This window comes from Megalops cyprinoides, chromosome 18 (assembly GCF_013368585.1).
Source record: "Megalops cyprinoides isolate fMegCyp1 chromosome 18, fMegCyp1.pri, whole genome shotgun sequence".
Taxonomy (NCBI): domain Eukaryota; kingdom Metazoa; phylum Chordata; class Actinopteri; order Elopiformes; family Megalopidae; genus Megalops; species Megalops cyprinoides.
This window is the reverse complement of record NC_050600.1, coordinates 12,696,216-12,715,634: the sequence shown is the minus strand read 5'-3', so window position 1 is coordinate 12,715,634 and position 19,419 is coordinate 12,696,216. Positions and strand designations below refer to the sequence as shown.

Here is a 19,419-nt window from a genome sequence, read left to right as displayed (position 1 = left end):
GTGTGGACACACCCTGAATCATTACCCACCACCCCACATAGAACTGAGCAGTAGCCTCAATACAGCTGAAGAAACATATTGAAGAGGTTCAAAGTAAATGCAGTTCATCATAGCTCATTTATGTGCTTGTGTCCTGACTTGCAGATAATCATGAATTTGTTTCCTGTGTGCTGATTGTGCAGCCTCCTGCTTCTTGTGTTTGCCCACATGTTATATTGACTTTCTCTCTGTGATATCGCCATCTCCCCTGTTTGACTGTGGTTTGAGTTTTGAATAGGCTCACCAGCAAAAATCATCTTTGTCTCCATGTAAAGGAAGTGCTATTTTCAGCATGTCGACTAGCCTTTTTAGTCATTACACTCTTGAAGTCACCTATTCCACCATGCTAATAGTAATAACATTAGAAAGCATATTAAGAGCACTTCAGAATTTATGTTTATTCAAACACATGGGGTTTATAATATTGCAAAAAAAAATTACCTGAGGTCATGCTGTCGTCAAAGTGGCAGTAAGATAGGGAAATTATGCTCTCAGGCATTCCTTCCGCTACCGTTGTGCCACAAGCCTGCTTTTTGGCAGCTCTGAGGACTGTATTCCCTGTATTATTGTATGTGATATGGTATGGTATGGTAAGAGGGGGAGTGTGCCGCGGACAGCTGGCCAGGAGGGGTGGGGCCCGTCACTGAGGTGTGAACAGCTGTGTGGGAGACCAAACGAACCCGGTCACCTCTGCAGTAATGACCCTGTCTGGGGGGCCGGTGGTGAGCTGCCAGCAGTAATCACACGGTGACGGGGGTCGTTTCGGTAGAGGACCTCATTCCGCCGGGCAGCTTCTCACTCATGTCTCTCTGTGTTCTCTTACAGTCTGCGGCGGTCTCAGATGGCGGTGAGTACATCTTTTCTGCTCCAACGCTCACTGCACTCACAGATGATCAATATTCACAGTATTAAGAAATGAACAACCTCTCATATGGTGCTCTTCAGCAAGACACAGATAGCCAGGGAAAACTGAATGGAACATTTGAAAATATTCAACACACAACATTGTAACCTTTGGGTTAGGGAATTCTGTGGTTGCTCTAATATGTACCTTCTGAACAGGGTGTTGGCATGCAAAGAGGAATGGCTGCATGCAGACACCCAGAAAGCTGCAGCACAACCCGTCCCAACCTGTGCAGCTGTTTGAGTTTGTACAAGCCACTTCTTTTTTATGTTCTGTGACCTTCATGCTGGAGTACTTTATGGTCTACTGTACTGTAGCCTGCTGCCAGACTTTACTAATCAAAATATAAAATGTCTGTAAGATGCTTCTCTCTCAGATTGATTTGACATGTTCATTTTCAACTGTTGCCCTTCAACAAAAATGTAGAGTCAAATATTGATTTAGATTGCACACTGTCATGTGAGCAGCTCATGTCTCAGGCTATTCACAGAGAGGAAAAAGAAAAAAGGGAGAGCAAAAGGACTGTGGACTTTTAAATCATGCATATTTTACTTTAAAACAAAGGTTTGTGGTTATATACATTGATGTGTTTATGAAGTTAATTTGTTCACATCTGTTTGCTGTACCTCCTAGAGCTATCTGAGATTATGAAAAGCAGTGGGCTCATTTTTTGCTTTGTCTTTAGTAAGAAGTATCAGTCTCACTGTAACTCCAGGGGTTTGTGGTGATTTTTGATGGAGGTGCTTTGAGGGGGATGTGCAGTGCTCCTGTTGTCTGAGGATGGATCCGTCGCAGCGAGGACAGGACAGACTCAGGAGAATCAGGGCCTCAGCTGTTCCTCCAGCTGCCACCCTCTCTATTGAGCCTGAGCCCGCTCCTGCTGCCTTTTAATAAATCCCTGTTTGAACATGTCCATGGCCCCTTTTCAAAGCTTGTGCGGTACTGGTAATGTGCTGAAATCCTTTTATAGCATAAAAGACCGAACCCTTTGGGTGCCTTGTGAAAAGATGAAGGTGGTGAGTGGGTGCTTTCTCATATGCCGTGGCTGTGCTGCTCCCAAGAAATGGTGTGTAGGTGTGTGTGTGCCTAACTTCTCTGGAGGGCCCCGGTTGGTGTGCATCGTGAGAGACCTAATGTAGTTTCTCTCTAGTTAATCTGTTTTTTTTTTGCCATTTTTTGAGCCAGTTTCTGAACTCGAGTGAATGCCCCTTTGGCTTAGCCTGTCCAGCTGATGTCAAATGACCTCTTTGGTTACCCGGAAAGGCTGATGTTCGGTAGTAGCCTGAACTTGAAACCAGCCTGTAGCCCCAATTTCAGTTCATTTTGGCTGGCTACTATTATTTCTGCTTAATTTTTTCCATAAGTATTTCCATTGCCTTTGTCACCCAAGGTCATGGGATCTTTTCTGCTCATCTTATACTATAATACAGTAGTACAGAACATCAGAACTGACACACAATCTTTGTGATTGAATTCATGTTCTTGCTGTGGTGGTGTTATTGTTATAATAATGTAAGGGTCTACAGTCCACTTGGTTAGATGTACTTGCTGTTGAAATGCAAGCTGACTTCAGAGCTGTGAAACCGTGCTGCTAACCATGGTGCCAACCTTGTTTTTGCATGACTAAATTAGGGAAACAGCAAGCAACAAGCAGTTCTACAGGGGCACCTTAAAGAATCTGCATCTACCAGGTTGTTAGGACTGAAATATATTGTTTGTGACGTGCTCGTAGTCTTCGATTTCTCAGTTTCATCAACAGCTGTTCCATTTATGACCTGTGCCTTCACTGCAGCGTGTGTGCGCGCCTGTGTGGTCTAAGATCCTGCTTGTGGGAAAGGAGGGGAGGCTGAATCAACACAGCAGAAAATAATGCCTCTTCTCATGTGTTTGATTAAGAAGCATCCTCTCATGGAGGCAACAAGCAATTGTATACTTTCCAAAATGCATTAGAAAATCGAGCGGATAGGCAAAAATAATGGACAGATAAAACAATGTATGAATATTTTACTAGTACGGAGTGTGTCAGAACATCTTTAGTCCTTCTTGGAATGCTGTTAAACAAGTCTTGAACTGTTTCTAGTGAGATGATGGACCATTCTGCAAGAAGGAACATAGTTTGAGAGGTGAGAGGTGAAGGAGGTGGACATCTATTCCGCACTCTACTTTCTAGAACAGAACTTCCCATAAAGGTTCAGTGATATTTAGATCTGGTGACCTGGAAGGCCATGAAAGATGTTTGACTTCATCCTGGTATTCATGAAACCACTCTTGAATTTGTTTAGGAGGTTTCAGAATGTCAGCCCTTGCATAAATATCAGCTTTGTGAAGCTGAGCTGAGCTTTCGTGAGTCATGGAGGTGTAGATTCAGTTTGTGGTAATTTCTGTGATTGTTTTGTGGTTTTTGCAACAATCCTGTTAAGTGTCCATCTTTTCCTGTTGTTGAGCCTAGACTTGCTGCCAATGTTCCTCTTTCCTGATGCAGGTTTAATTTGTTTGTCTAATGTCATTGTGATTTTCATCACTGCTCCCCTTGACACATGAAATCATTTACTGTGACTGATGCACCCACAGCTCAGTCACCATTTGACCTCTTGTGCTGCTGTAGATGCTTATAGATTAGGGGTGATTTTAGAACATCTTTTATAGCACAAATATATTGGTGATTAGTTTCGACATTAATATGAAACACATGTGTAGACTCCTTTTTAATTGAGAATTATGTACTTCAAAATGCATTTGGTGTTTCCATTACTTTGTCTACCCCCTGTAGGTGGTGGAAGATGGCCCTAATGCTCTCTCTCTGTGGAGGTAGATATGAGAATGCTGAGGAAATAAAACGGTAACTTCCTAGTTGGTTATATGTGTGACACGCATTACTGAACATGAACTTGTAACATTCCTCTCCCACTGAAGGCTGATTGGCCCGTTAAGCTAAATTTTGCCAACAAGTTATTTACACAGAGCAGGCCTGAGTGGAAGCTCCCTGAGTGATCAGTGGACCACACAGCTGACACTGTGGTAGGTCCAGCATGGAACACAGAGGGGTGTGACAGGGAGCTTGCTGTTGACTGACCCCAGCTGCTTCCTTGGGAGTATCTCAGAGCCATACCCACTGCAGTGTTCAACTCCTTCGCAGTATAGCTTGTACACTGAGAAGGAGCTGGAATGTAAATGTGAAATGTAAATGCATACTACATTTACATTTTACATTTACATTTCTTCATTTTGCAGATGCTTTTATCCAAAGCAACTTACAAGTGAGGTAGAGTACAACACAAGCAAAAAACCAGAAGGAATCAACAATATTAGAAGTGCTGCATGACCAGGTTTCAGCGGTTGGCCAGACAAGGTACAAGCTAGCTGGTAGAGACACAAGTGCATTAAACCATTATTTATTTTTTTAATGGAAAACAGAGTTTAGGTCATAATGCATTGAGCACCTTTGCAAACTCTCTAATGCATTTGGCACCTATTAGTGCCTATGCTTGTGCATTTGGCATTCTAATAAAACTAACTGAAGGTATTTAATTACTAAATTGATTTATTTGTTAAAAGTAAATATTAAATAAAGGCAGATTGTTGGGGAAATCTTGAGGTGATTCTACAACGTACCTGCCTGTATCCCCAGTGGCATTCCCAAAATAATTTAGTCCAGGCAAACTCATTTTTTCAGGATCTCAGGTACCTGTAGGTGTGGCTGCCCCAGCAGGGCATTAATATTGCAAGTTCCTTTGGCAACAGCAGTCTATAGTTCCCTCCTCCCTCGGCCCTCAATAATTAATGTGTGGCTGTTGAAGGCTTTGTGCTGGTCAGCGTATCTGTTTCCCCGCTGGAGGCCAGGGGTGTGAGCGGCCCCGGAGTCTCGGCCTCCCCCAGCGGCCCCGGGCTTCAGAGAGACCCCGCTCGCCTGCGGCGATTCCACCCGCCATGAAAAGACACAGAATGTCACTGCTCTCTGAGGGGAGCGTCTGCCCCCTGGTCTTGGGAACTCTTTGATGAGTTTGGGATGGACCACACGGCATTGCTGCCAGTCGGGGGTCTGAGGTATTTAGCGTGGTGGCACCACAGTGGGTCCTACCAGCTTTACCCAGGTAAGTCGAGCGGGCCGGGGACCATGCTCAGAGATGGGAAAGGCTCAGCTGGATATTAATATCATTCTGCGCTTCTTTACCTCTGTTATGGGTACATATATTACCATCTCATTAGCTGATTCCTGAGAGGCTGTGCGACCAGTGAGTTGGTTTACGTTTGATGTAATTAATTAATCATTAATTTAATTGCCTTGGGATTGTATATCAGGGAAAGTTGGGATATTCCATGACTGAAGGCATTGCTGTCCTTGGATTTTTGTGTTGTTCTGAATGTGTTATTCTACAGTAGTGTTATTGGTGTCAGATGTATAGAATACTCATTAAAATGTGTATGGGGATATTCTTCTGATCTTTACAAAGTATTTGAAATGAGGTAGTAGGAGAGAATGATTTGGCTTAGTTTTTAACTTCAAATAATTATTTTATATAATAACCAAAGAAAAATGCAAGTTCATTTTTTATGTAAGCGCACTGCTACATTCTGAGTAATCTTCAAGTTTAGGGATTTGAAACTGCTTTCATTTCCCACAAAACACTTTCAAAACTTACGTTTTATTTGTGGCCACATTTATATATTTTAAAATGTAAAAAAAAGTGAAGTTTAAAATTTTTGTACATTTTAAAACATTTTTGCTGTCAATCTAAAACTGGAACAGTGCCTGTATATGGTTTCCATAGAGTAGGTTTCCATACACCATTCAGTATTCTGTCAGTCTGATAGAACTAAATTCCCAAATGGTTTCTATGACACTATCCATCCTTACTCACATCTTCATCCTTTTTACAGAGCGGGCTTGAACTTCTGGTGGGTGAATTTGTGCATCTAGCACACATTTATGTTCCCCTTAAGTGGTTTGTATAAGGTTTAGCAGGTTTCCTCGATTCTGTGTGCTGAGAGGATAGCCCAGAGAAAATAAGAAAAGTGATTGATCAGCTCACCTCAGGGGCTTGCTCTTTCAAGTGTAGCCATAAAGCACCTTGGTCTTAGCTATAACTTGGTGGTTTTGCAGGTACACAAACAGGTGCAAGAGAATACCATTCACCTCCCCTGCTTTCTGCAGGCCCTGGGGCCTGCGTGCTATAATTACACTGGAGATATTGTGTGTCATAAAGCCTCCCATTATCTACCTGGGATATTAACTGCCTTTCTTGGTGTCGTGGTCTAAATTTAGCTGGCAGCCAGGTCCTTCATCATGTTTTGCCTCATTGTGTTCATCCATTGTTGTACTTCTAGTCACAAAAGGGATAGACTCTCATCATAGATCAAACTCGTCTGTTGACTGTGTCTATCCAGGGCATTTGTGCCCTGCATTAAGAATATGTAGAGTATGTAGTTACATTACGTTACATTGTTGACATTTAGCAGACGCTTTTTTCCAGAGCAACTTACATACAGTAGTAACAATTGTACCCATTTATACAGGTGGATATTTACTGAGGCAGTTGTGGGTGAAGTACCTTGTCCAAAGTTACAACAGCAGTGTCCCAGCAGGGAATCGAACCAGCAACCTTTCAGTTATGAGTCCTGCTCCTTACCACTATGCCACACTGCCGTTCCTAGTTACCTTGTACAAAAATTCATTGAACACCTGTGCAGTCAGCCACCTCATACTTTGCCTTCTCCTTTGCTGTTACTGATATTTTCACACTGACACTCTTGAACATGAGCAGCTTGCACTTTGTCATGGCTGAGCATTGTTCTGAAGGCCAGCCTAAAGCGGTGTGTTTGTTGTTGTTTTTTTGTGTGTGTGTGTGTGTGTGGTGTGTTGCAGAGCTCAACAGTGTGGACCTGAAGGGCTGCGGAAGCGACAACAGTCTGCACAGCAACGCCAGCCTGCCCAGCGTGCAGAGCCACCGCCGGCACACGGAGCGGCGTGTGGCCAGCTGGGCCGTCTGCTTCGAGCGGCTGCTGCAGGACCCCGTCGGTGTCCGCTACTTCTCGGTACTGAGAAACCCCGCCACTGCCTCACTGCGGTGCAGATGAACAGTGAACATTGGGGGATGTCACGTCGTCGCTTTTGACAGTTTATGAACAGGGTTACCATTTTTGTTTGAAGGTTTAGACTGATCCTTTTGTTGTTTCCTCAGGAATTTCTAAAGAAAGAATTCAGTGAAGAAAATATCTTATTTTGGCAAGCCTGTGAATTTTTCAGCCACGTGCCTGAAAATGACAAGAAGCAGGTAAAGCTATGCATTTTAACTTTAAGTGTTCACCATAGACAATTGTGTGATCCTAACTGAAGACAGAATCACATTTGTGTGTGTTCTAGGATGTATAAATTTAAAATCATAACTGCAACTATTGAGCAACTAAATCTCAATATAGTGGTCTGTTTTAGTGTTTATGATCAGGGGAAAGCAAAACCACACAAACTAATTTCAGCATTAAAAGAGAGTCCTTGGTCTATGAAATGACCCGAGTCCTCGTGTCAGTGGCCAAGTAAGCAACAGTGAAAACAACCCACGTTTTTTTTTCCCAAGTTATCCCAGAGGGCACGGGAGATCTACAACAGCTTCCTGTCCAGCAAGGCCACCACGCCGGTCAACATCGACAGCCAGGCCCAGCTGGCCGATGACATCCTCAACGCCCCGCGGCCTGACATGTTTAAGGAGCAGCAGCTTCAGGTGGGTGGCATGCATTCACAATCTCTGCATGCATTCAGGTCATTACTGCATCTGACAGAGATGTCGGTGTTAATTAAACAAGTCTGCTTTGTTCAGGTGTAAGCTACTGAACCAGCGAAGCAAAAGGTGATGCAAAAAGGTTTTGTTCATTGACACCCATTACATACGTTACATTACATTCATTTAGCAGACGCTCTTATCCAGAGCAACTTCCAGCACAATAGAAGAGAAGATTATCCATTCAAGTTGAAGGAGCAACAGTGTCAGACTAGACCAGTTAGTATGAGTATAACACAATTCAAGCAATGCCACAAGTTAACTTGTGCAATCTGACTGGGCACTGGAGGCCAAGTATTATACCATACATCAGTCACTAGGATGCAGAATCAAAATACATTGTGATACTACATGTAAAATAAACAGCAAATACTAGAGGTAGCAGGTGTTAGAGGGCGGGGATTGAAGTGAAACCGAGATGCAGTCTGAAGAGGTGAATCTTCAGTCTGTGTTGGAAGATGGCCAATGATTCTGCTGTCCTGATCCCCATGAGAAATTCTTTCCACCACTGAGTGACCGGTACAGAGAGGGATCGTGTCAGTCAGTTGCCCCATGGCTGCACCCATAGTTAGCTGCTAGAACATCAGACATCAGTTATACCCATTTCTCATCGATGATGCTGTAACAAGCAGACTCAGAACAGAGTGATAAAGAGAACATTGTTTATGTTGTGTACAGTACACAGTAGCTATGGCAGTGCTGTGACTGTCCCTCTCAGGGGTTAGCAAGAGATGTAACTGCATCATTTCTGATGAATTACTTTGGCTATGTGGCTATAAATATGATGGTCTGAGATTTAACATAGCAGAGAACAAGAGGCAACCTTATGATATGCTGAAAGCCTTAGGCAGCTATTCAGCATGAGTCTGTGGACAGTTGCTAGGGGCAGGGTGGCAGATATTTCTGTCAAAGTCTGTTAAAAAAGGCTACCTTATTAGGACTGTAAACAGCAAGCTCCTTCAGATTCTCCCTTCTGTTTCAGGAAACCTAATAGTCTTATTTTTTTTAGATCAGAATCAAGCGCTTGCTTGAACAGACACAACTGCATGACAGATTTGCAAAGAAGTAGCCTTGAAGGAATATGTTTGTGTTTTGTAAATGTTTACATTTGTCAAGACATTTTAAAAAATAACAAAATGGAGTCAAAATGGTAACATTACTCTCAACCGTTTCCTTCTGCCAGCTTAAATAGCAAAACCTGTTACTCCTCTCTGCCTCATGATTATTAAGTTCAACATGTCCATGCTCCTGTTCTACAGATTTTCAACCTGATGAAGTTTGACAGCTACAGTAGGTTCCTCAAGTCCTCTCTGTATCAGGAGTGCATACTGGCGGAGGTGGAGGGCCGTCCTCTGCCAGACCCCTACCAGATCCCCAGCAGCCCCGCCTCCTCCAAGCACAGTGTCAACTCTGACCGTTCCAACCTGTCCACACCCAAAAAGGTAGCTGCAGCATCGCCAAGCCCAGACTCTTGCCTGCTGCTTTTGGCATCTACTGTACACCTGGCTGACAGAATGAGCCCACAATTGAATTTTCAGGTGTAAACATATTCAGGTAAAGGGTGCTATGTCAATTCACTCATTAGTGTACATCTATAAGTAGACCATTGCCGACAGCTCCAGCCATGCATTGCCTAATCCAAGCCTCTGACCTCTGCAGTCACCAAAGCCACTTCATTACTGACATTGACCTGCAGCTTCCTGTAAACCCTTCTCTTAGCACGGGGGAGGCATCATAGAGGTTTCCATGTTGGGTTGCGAGTGTAAGGACTCCAGAGTGAGATTCCTGCTGTTTGAAGTGGACTGGGCTGCGTGTGACGGTATTAGTTAAGATATTATTATATGTGTCTGGTGTCAAGAGCCCCCCAGCTCTTCAAACAAGTGTGCCACTCTTTAAGCCCTGAAATTCCCACCATGCCTCTCCACTCTGTCACGCAGGCAGCTGCAAGCTGAAATCATGCTTAGCAGATTGCCCAAGGTTTCACACCTATGATATGTGAAAAGTCCAGACTTTGTGTTGGCACTGTCTTGTTTTGTTTTGGAAAGACTTAAGATAAAATTCAGCAGTTAATGTGCTGTCATTTGCCGTGACAGGAAGGAAAGAAGGCCAAGCCTGGGAAATCACAGAACGATGATTGCAGAGAGGAGCACGTTGACAAGAAAAAAGGGATTTTCTTCTCCTGGTCAAGAAACAGGAGTTTTGGGAAGGGACCGAAGAAAAGAGACATCACAGACTTCAATTATGGTGAGGACATGGGAAGCACTTGTAACCATGTGGTTGTGGGTTCAAATCCTGGAAGGGTTGTATTATATTATCCTTGAATGACTTCAGCAAATATCCAGTTGTATAAAATGATGACATGTTAAAATGTTGGCAATGTCAGTCACCCTGAACTGGAGCTTCAGGTAAGCAGGTAAGTGATGTAATACAACGAAAGCACAGCCACAGAGCTTTTTACCAGACAGTGAGCTTCCTGATGGAGTTTTGCCTTGGGTGAGGTGAATGATTTTGGATACTGTCTTTGGCAGATTTCTCTGGCAGTAATGGCAGGCGTGAGTCCCAGGGTTCTTTGTCTTCCGGCGCGAGTGTGGAACTTGCCACTTCAGGTGGAAAAAATGAGGTGAGTAATTAGGGGACAAACCAGCACGACTAGGCTATCAGACATGCACTTGCAATGTAAGAATAGGCCAATAGTCAATACAGCGTTGCAAGTTTTGGATATTTCGTATATTTAAATATATGTGGGCTTTTTTTGCTGTTAACATGGCAAATAAACATGATGCGAAAACAAAAACATAATTTGAAAGAGCTTGTGTGGAATGTAATCAAATAAAGTTTCTTTTCTCGTCTAGAATGTCCACATAGTATAAGTTTAGCACAGAAAGTATGCGCACAAATACCTCAACATCACAAATGTGGCTTTGTACTAGCACTTTGTCCTGTTTTTCTGCCAGATCAGCAAGTTTTCCTAAAAGTAGGGGAAGCAGCAAACAAGCGAACACTCTGCACCCTTTTAGCCTCCAGTGCTCCGCTGCAGTCTGTCTCCAGTGTGTTTCGGATGCTCTCACACATTGCTGGGGGTTGGGATGAAACTCTCTTCATGTGTTTCTACCTCAAGAGGCCATTGGCTTTCTTTTGCTAATGCCATGGGGGGAGGCTTATTAGAGTGGGGAGTGTTGGTGAAATGGGGCTGCTTTTCTCATTGTGTCCTGGCTTATCCCCCCTTGTTCGCCCCTCAGGGTGACCCCAGGAACGCGGCGTCTGCGTTGGAGAAGGAGAAATCCCAGAGGCACTGCAACATCAACCTGCCGGACGGCACCTGCTGCCCGGTGCCCATCCGGCCGGGCGTGTCCATCAGAGAGCTGCTGTTGGGCCTGTGCGAGAAGCTCTGCATCAACCTGGCGGCCGTGGATCTCTTCTTGGTCGGGGGAGAGAAGGTGCAGACTTGCGGCCGCGGTCTCGCATGGCTGGCTCTTCTGAATGTAGCAGCAGGAATCTTTTGTGGAGAAGGAACACAATGCTGTTGTGCTTTCAGAAAGATAAAGTACTCTAAGAGCTGGCTGTCTGATAACTGAGTACAGAGTTTTATTTGATTTTTGAAAAATTAATTAAATGTCATTTAAGGAGATATGTTGCCAAAGAATATGTTATTGTTGCGTATGGTCATAAATGAAACCCTTTTCCCTTTGTCCTAAAGCCTCTAGTTCTGGACCAAGACTGCATAACTCTCACTTCACGGGATTTAAGATTAGAGAAACGCACTTTGTTCAGGTAACTAGTATTTCTTTCACAAGAAGTTTGTTTTAAAGAGTAGATACTCTGTTGGCTAAATAAAAGTGTTAACATTGAAAGGTAATATCACCGGATATGTTCTCAAAGCAATTAGAGCATCAGTAAAAGGAGCCAGTTATTGACAATGTTGTCAGTTCCGTGACTCAGTGTGTTTTCTGTACATTTTCAGATTGGACCTTGTACCCATTAACCGATCTGTCGGATTGAAAGCCAAACCCACCAAACCAGTCACAGAGGTTCTGCGTCCTGTCGTTGCTAAATACGGCCTACAGTTGAGCCATCTGGTTGCCAAAATTGTAAGTTGCTGATTTTGAGTTGTCTTGCGTAATGTTGTAAAGTTGTGTAATCGTGTCCCACCTTTTTCCTGAAAGTGAGACGACATCAGAGGGCGGAATCATGGGATCTCGGAAGGAATGCAGAAACCATGTAATTTCATGAGTGTAGAGAAGCCACAGCCATATATTCAGGTTGACTGAAACTTGTCAACAACAGCTGCAGGATGCAGTGATCAGAAGTAGTGATTAAAATAACTACCCATCTATTATTTGTTATTGCTTCATCCCAACTTTTTCTTTGAATCTATAAATCTTCAGATCTATTTTTGGCTTTTGTCTTGTGGTCAGTGTGCTCTCTTGTATTCTAGAGTGCCAACACTATCCATGGTGTGATATAAACTGGCTTGGCAGTAAGTGCTGGCCATTATCAGGCTGTCCTGTAGGTGAGCATTGCGTCATGTTTTCCAGAGTGGGGAGAAGGAGCCTCTGGACCTGGGCTTGCCCATATCCAGCCTGGATGGGCTGAGAGTCGTGCTGGATGTTGCAGACCACACTTCAGGGAAAGGTAGGAGCATCACCTGCCCCAAACACAGGCACAAATACACACACACACAAATGCGCACAAACACACAAAAACACAGACAGACATACAGAAACACAGACCAATATGCACGCACACACAAACACGTCACCAACACAGATGAACACGTGTACACAGAGAAGCACACACAGGTAGACAGACAGACACAGACACGCACACAAATATATACACACACATATACACAGACAAACACACACACACGCGCACACACAGCACACACTAACACATTGAACTTCCCTAGGCTCTTGTAAGTTTTTTTGTGACTATCTCATTCAGACTATTCTGAATGTGATCAACTGTTTGTGAGTACGGCAAACATTTTTGGAAAGAAAATAAAGAGTAAGAATCAAAACATCTGGCGATTCACTTCCCTCAGCATAACCACCTCCATGGCTAGTTCAGACACTGACGTCACGCTGTGGCTACATTATTGTATTTATCCATACAAGCATACATTTTCCCTTGATAAGTGAGTAAACAGTCACTCAGCAGCAATGTCAGCGACAGAGCTGTTTGAAGTTGTGGGTGGGTCAGAGACAGTTTGATACTCAAACTGAATTACGCATCAGTAATAGGATGGTAGCAGGCTAGAGTGGGCAGTATTTCATCAGCTCGGATGAAAAATACGACATGCTGGGGGAAAAAGAGCCACTGTGTCTCAGAAGCTAAGAATCATTTCACTGGACTGTATGGCACCTGGAGGTGGGAAACTCTTGACTGCACTGTCTCTGAGACAGTGATTGCTGATTATGTTCTGCAGTTTCGTGTTCAGTGCCATTTTATGTTCTTAAACCCATAATTCATGCACCCTGGTAACTGTACCTGCTAACCGCACTGCTGGCTGGTGAGCTTGAAAGAAATTCGGCGGAATTCTTAGCTTCAAATTGATGATGTCTCCCTGTTTCCATTTGTTTTGCTTGATATACAATTACACCAATTAGCTGGCTAATCCATAACCATTTGCAGGTAATTCCTTTCCTCTTAATTGTGTTTTATGTGGTAATGTTTGTTCCCTTTGCGTAACATTAGACAATTTAAACAATCAAAGGTCATTTTTAGTAAAATCTATTTAGTCATTTCAGCGACAACACTTTTAACTTATGGTGGTAAATTGACCTGTAATTGCATATCGCTCAGCCTTCAAAGGCAAAGTGCAATAAAGGCCAGCAAACAAACTCGATCCAGAAAATTGGTGCAATTTCATAAGCATTTAAACTGAAAGTGTGCACATATTAACTGGTCTTTGCTTCGTCCACATGCCCTTGTTGCAGATGGGCAGAAAGAAAATGTTTAATACCCTAAACAAAAAAGATAATGAGATATGAGATAAATTATGAGAAAGGAAGTTAGCTGAAAGGTAACTGCTGCATTGTTGATAAAGCAAAATAAATGAAAATGGGTTGAGTGGAATGGCCACTTTAAAGTAGAATCCTGCCCGTTATATTTTGAACTCATGAGCTATCACTAGGTTACAGTTACCTCTGTATTTATTTATTATGCTGTCCCATGTGAAAGACAAGTATTGTCTTTGGTTGACCTTTTCGTGCTGTTTGTTTCCCTCCCCCAACAGAAAAGCAAAAAGTGGTGTCGTCAAAAAGCCATGCGCCGCCTTTGAATGCCAGGAGTCACTCGACAACAGTAAGGATTCTGGAGGGATTTATCTATTCATTTATTTTCATGTATGGAAGATTACGGTGGAATAATGTCTTCTCTTATTTTCATAGTCTCTTTTGTGAATGGGGGGTTTATGCATCTCTGTGCTGCCTTTGCAACATGTCGTCTGTGGTTTGCCGTGTGTGCTCTGTGCTGGACAGCGCCACCTTGCCTCGCTTGCTGTGGCTGATTTAACCCTCTCCTCTCTGACGCCTGATCTCCGTGCCAAAGCCTGCCCCTCTGTCCTGCTCAATAACATGCCATGTTTGTCTCAAGAGAGTCCTTCCTATCACCCATAGGACCATTTTGCCAATAAAAATAGTAGCTGATTACGTGGGAGCTTGGAGATATGTGAGAAGGTTGATGGTGAAAAGTCATCTAGGGTCACATTCCAGTGGCCTCCCCTGCGCTGTTTCTCAGGGTTTTCGCTGAGCCAGGCTCAGAGCCTGATCGAGCAGGGGGCCGTGGGCTTACAGAGTTTCCAGCCAATCCCAGCGATGAGCCCACTACGTCCCTCCCCCTTAATTTGGTGCGTTTTCGTTGTTGCGATCCAGGGAGATGGGAAACCTTCAGGAAAGTCCTGCTCTGAGAAAGCCAGAGGGGAAAACAGCCAGGCTGCCAGGGACACCCGGCATTTCAGAAAAGAAGAATCAGTTGATAAAGTGGAAAAGAGAAAACAGAAAAAGATTAATATAGATGAAGCTGAAGGTAAAATCTCCTCTGTTTCAGTGTAGACATATGTAGACATTAAGCTTAGCTCTGACTCGCTAACCTTTTCTATTCTGTAGATGTCTGTGCTGCTTGTAGACTAATTTACCTATACTAACATTCTTTTTAAAGTTATCTTCTCAGCAGCCTGTAATTCCTCGTTTAACAAATTAATTTTTTGCATGTTCTCAGCTTGAATGGAAATTTTTACCGATCCTTCTTTTGGGGTAATTTCCGATTGTCGTAATACCCTTGCAGAATTCTTCGAGCTCATATCCAAAGCTCAGAGCAACCGAGCTAACGACCAGCGGGGTTTGCTGAACAAGAGCGACCTGGTTCTGCCGGACTTCCTGCGGTTGGCACCCGAGCCGTCCTGTTCCACCCCCACCTCCCACAAGCCGGGCCCGCGCCGGGGCCGGGAGAACAGCGCCGGCAGGGCCCACCGCAACGCCCTGAACGCCAGCCACCACTCACAGAGCCTGGACTCCTCCCTCGACTGCAGTGCTAAAGGCCCCCCAGCAGGGCGGCGACGGCAGGCGCTCATGCCCCCTGGCAGACACAGGGCCGAGCCCCACGGCCGCGCCCCCTTCGCCGCCCCTCTCTCCCCCATCCCCCACTCCACAGACTCCAGGGCCCGGCCGGAGAAGCCGGGCGACGCCATCCAGACAGTGGATGACGAGAACCTGGCAGACTTGACTCTAGTGGGGGAGGGAGACATCACCAGTCCCAACAGCACCCTCCTGCCCCCCTCCCCCATCCAAGCCTCTGACCAGGGCAGCCTGCCCGAAGCCAACTTCACGCCCCCCTCGCCCTGCCATGACACTGACGAAAGCTGTGTGGACGGCCGGTCCAGCTCAGGTATTCTCAGAGTGTGATAATCTCTCTGTGTGTGCCAAGCGCAGTGCCCTGGACCGCTGTGGCCGGGAGAGCCAGTGCCAGCCTTTCCCGACAGCCCCAGTTCACTTTAATGCACTTTATATTGAACAAAAGACCTCCTCGATTTCTCATTTACTTCATATTGACTAAACTTTCTGTCATCTTGAAAGGCATTGTAATTAAATCCCACTGCCGGCCACAACTGAAATTACTTTGGATGTAAAATAGCCTCTCGACTCTTAAAAAAAACTTTGACAAGGTCGTCCTGTGGCCAAACTGGTAAGACTCCAAAGCGTTGCACAGCAATAAGGTGTGTCTTTTGAGAGCGATAACGGGGTGACTTCATCTCAGCTGTCCATTGTCAATGTTTTCACCCACCGCTGTTCTTTTGCACAGAGGAGCGTTTGGGTGAATAGTCATACCTCACTGCTGTGCGTAGTGACAGGTTAACGTACATCAGAATCAGCTGATGGACTTCTCACAGGTATTAAGAGCTCTTTCCCCTGGGGGTCACCACAGCAGACCCCACGGAGAAGGAACCAAACCTGCTGTGGAGAGGTTTGCCCTGCTCTTTATGTGCGGGTGTGTTGAAACTACAAACTGTCACTTATATTAGTAGGAAAAAAAAACAGTTTACATAATTGTTCTACGTGCCTTTTCTATGTCCTTTCAATTAAAGCCGATTTTTCTGTTCCATCTCCTAGTGAAATTCAACAATGCTGTACAGTAGTCTTTCTGACATGTTACACAAGCACCTGGAATAATGCTTCTCTGTTCTTAATGTGGTCATTATGTAATATATTCTTGAGAGAAGAATAATAACTTATCCCTGGTATATTTTGTGTCATATTGTAATGATGGTATTGGAATCTGATTGTGTACATAGTGTTCTTTTAAAACCATAGCATTGTTGAATTGCACATCCATTTTCTTTCTTGATCATCCTTGTCCTTTGTAGATGTCTTTTGTGGATAACAATGCTGATTAATTCTGTATCTGTGTTTTGATCAGCTCTAATAAATGCTAGAACTGAAATCACAAGTCTGTCTTATATATGTCTGTGGTCTGAAATGACTTCACCATTTTTCCCGCTCTTCATCTGTCATTCCCGCTCTGTGGTGAGACCCATGTGATTCTGCGGCGTCGGTCTCGGATGTGTCACGGCCCAGACTCCGAGCCCGACTCTCACACCCTCTCCAGCTGCCCTTGTCAGAGGTGCAGTTTATCTCAAGCATATCTAATGAGGCCAGCAGAGCTCTTTTCATTCAGCCTTAATGCATCCAGATTACATGATGTCATCATTCATCATCTCCTTTTTCCTTGTTCCATTCACTTCTGCTTTGAATTACGTTGTGTCATGATTTATTCGTTCTTCACGTGTAGTTGTGATTACAGCTGCTAAGTGTTCTTTTCAAGCCTTTTGCCTTTATTGCGTTGAGCTTCACAAGACGTGTTTACTTGACTGCTGATGAGTTGAAATGAAATCAGGAGTGGTGCAGTTAACATTCCCAATCTGTAGTCAGACAGCCATAATACAGACAGATTACATTGTGCTCGTTAAGGAAGTGGTAAGCAGTTCTGGTCTGCTGGCACTGCTAATCTTTGTCACTAGTGAGCCTTCCTCTAGCTGCCCCCTAACTGGGTCTTTATGGTGCTTTGTTAAGCAGGAGTTTGACTGGCTCCAGTACATTGACTGTTCATGAAAGGTACAAAACTGAACACATTGCTTTGCCTATGTAAAGAGTACCTCACAGTGAATGTGTCTGAATTGGTGGCGGTGTATTAATGTTATTAACTGTTATAACTATGAACTATTATAATGTTATTAACTATTATACATACATCTTTCCATAAACACATCGGACAATTCCTGTGTTATGTCATGGGGTGTACCTTCATGACTCCACAGGAGATTCAGACTCAGCCCAAGTAGATTTCCCAAGTCCAACATCTGTCTGTTTTCATGTTGTGTTTGTTAAGGAAAAATATAGCCCTCTTTAAAGTGTGCATGACTTTGTACTCATGCTGTCCGTAACTGGCTTTCTGTTTTAAATCTGAGAGTGCTCCCACTTTGCCTCTTGAAATATAAAACCTAAAATGCTGGATGTTCAGACACATAGAATCACCTTGTTTTAGATGAATATATATACAAGTAGTATGGTGTTAGAAGGCAAGTCCTGAGTTTTCTTTTTCCCTCTCTTTTGAAATATTAATGGCAAGTGTTTATCTTTTGAAGTATGGACAAATGTGATATGGAAAACTAGGCTTTAGTCACCCTTTAGATCAGGAAAAAGCTGGAATTTGAATGTTAGTCTTTATGAGTATTTATCACCCATGTGTTACTAAATTGAGCCTCGGTTGATTTGAACACAACATAATGCTTAACACACAGCTAGCTAATTACAGGTCTGTTTCAGCAGCGTGTGGTCAGTATTACAATCTTAGCATGCTGTTACGGGCCCAGGCTTTGGTGTTGGGACCCGAAATAATAGATTTACCTATGGGTCACATGTAATTAGCCCCATTTTGGTTTGGTGTCATTTTTAGAACCTGTGAATATAGATAATTATAGTGGATGATAGAAATTAATGGAAAGCATATAATTACGTACCTGAACCTGAAGCATGTTCCTAAGGAAAGAATTGTGCTGAAAATAAAGCAGCTACTTTGGGAAGTTAAGCCTCAGGATCACCCAAATATTGCTTTCTGACGCAAATTCTTGTTTGTCATATGATATTTTTTTCCACTAAGATATGACTGCAATCTTTTGTCTTTGCAGACTTCAAAGAGTGAAGTAAAATCAGGCACACTCAAAGAAGTAACAAATGCATTGAATCTCATCCAAAATCTCCAGTCTGAAGAGGGCATTCTAATATCCCACTGAAGATAGAGGCAAATTGCATTCTTGCGACAGATAATCCTGGAAGGATAATCTTGCACCAGCTCGAGGCTCAGATGCTCATGTGAGCAAAAGGCAATAAATAAAATAGAACTCTAAAAGGAGCTTTACAGACATCAAAGAACACAGGGATGAGGGGAGGGAAAAAAAAACCCGGCAGACTCGGCTTTGGAAGTAGTTTTGTCAATATTCAGTTGGGGGAAAATGTACGCACCCGGAACACATCAAAAAAAAAAAAAAAAAGAACCAGGACTCTGTAAGTCAATCTGTCCTGGATGTCAGGAGAATATAGACTAGATTCTGGCTTGTGGGGAACCATGGCAACAACCCACCCACAGCGGGCAGCTCCTCATGGGCGATGATGACTGATAGTTTGGGGGATTTTCGCTCACCACTCTCCTCACACCATCTTTTATGACTAATGCTGTTGATGTTCCAAGGCAGTACTATTTGAGGATTTTACTGTGCATTTGGCTGAAATAATGACCCTGCCAAAAAAAAGGGTTGAATTTCATCAGACTCCCTCACTTTTACATTGGCAAGGGACTGGAATTGCCTTTGCACGTTAAGCTCACAGGTTTTTATTTATAAAAGAAAATGTGCTGGTCCGTGTCTTTGAGGTGATGCCTTTTTTTCATGCGAGCTTTGCGGTTTGCGACACTGGAGATGTGTGCTCTGATAATTGACCCAACCTGACATTTTGGCTTACGGTCAGAATACAGATGAGAGATCCGTGACACACCGCAGCGTAAAGATATGGTAATAATATTCATGGAAGCTGCTCATAGGTTCCGGGGAAGTCGGTGCCGCGTCTTGGAATTAGATCAGAATTGTCCTCGTGCACTTTTGATGGGGTTGGTTTGGAGCATGCGCTTCATTTGTTAGTCATCGTGCACCGT

At 43.7% G+C, this 19,419-nt stretch overlaps 1 protein-coding gene across 2 annotated transcripts in view; it reads left to right on the top strand.

Moving 5' to 3' along the window:
• rgs12a (regulator of G protein signaling 12a) overlaps positions 1-19,419 on the top strand; it is a 55,113-nt gene that overhangs the window by 29,269 nt on the left and 6,425 nt on the right. Inside the window, exons 3-16 of one of the 2 annotated variants that reach the window (XM_036551299.1) lie at positions 865-886; positions 6,807-6,976; positions 7,123-7,215; positions 7,516-7,659; positions 8,976-9,167; positions 9,819-9,960; positions 10,245-10,303; positions 10,956-11,153; positions 11,414-11,487; positions 11,678-11,804; positions 12,252-12,348; positions 13,955-14,022; positions 14,592-14,745; positions 15,004-15,603. In XM_036551299.1, the coding sequence (XP_036407192.1) occupies positions 865-886; positions 6,807-6,976; positions 7,123-7,215; positions 7,516-7,659; positions 8,976-9,167; positions 9,819-9,960; positions 10,245-10,303; positions 10,956-11,153; positions 11,414-11,487; positions 11,678-11,804; positions 12,252-12,348; positions 13,955-14,022; positions 14,592-14,745; positions 15,004-15,603 (2,140 nt within the window). Of the gene's footprint in view, positions 1-864; positions 887-6,806; positions 6,977-7,122; positions 7,216-7,515; positions 7,660-8,975; positions 9,168-9,809; positions 9,961-10,244; positions 10,337-10,955; positions 11,154-11,413; positions 11,488-11,677; positions 11,805-12,251; positions 12,349-13,954; positions 14,023-14,591; positions 14,746-15,003; positions 15,604-19,419 lie in introns of both variants that reach the window. The other variant, XM_036551300.1, reaches the window with a different exon arrangement.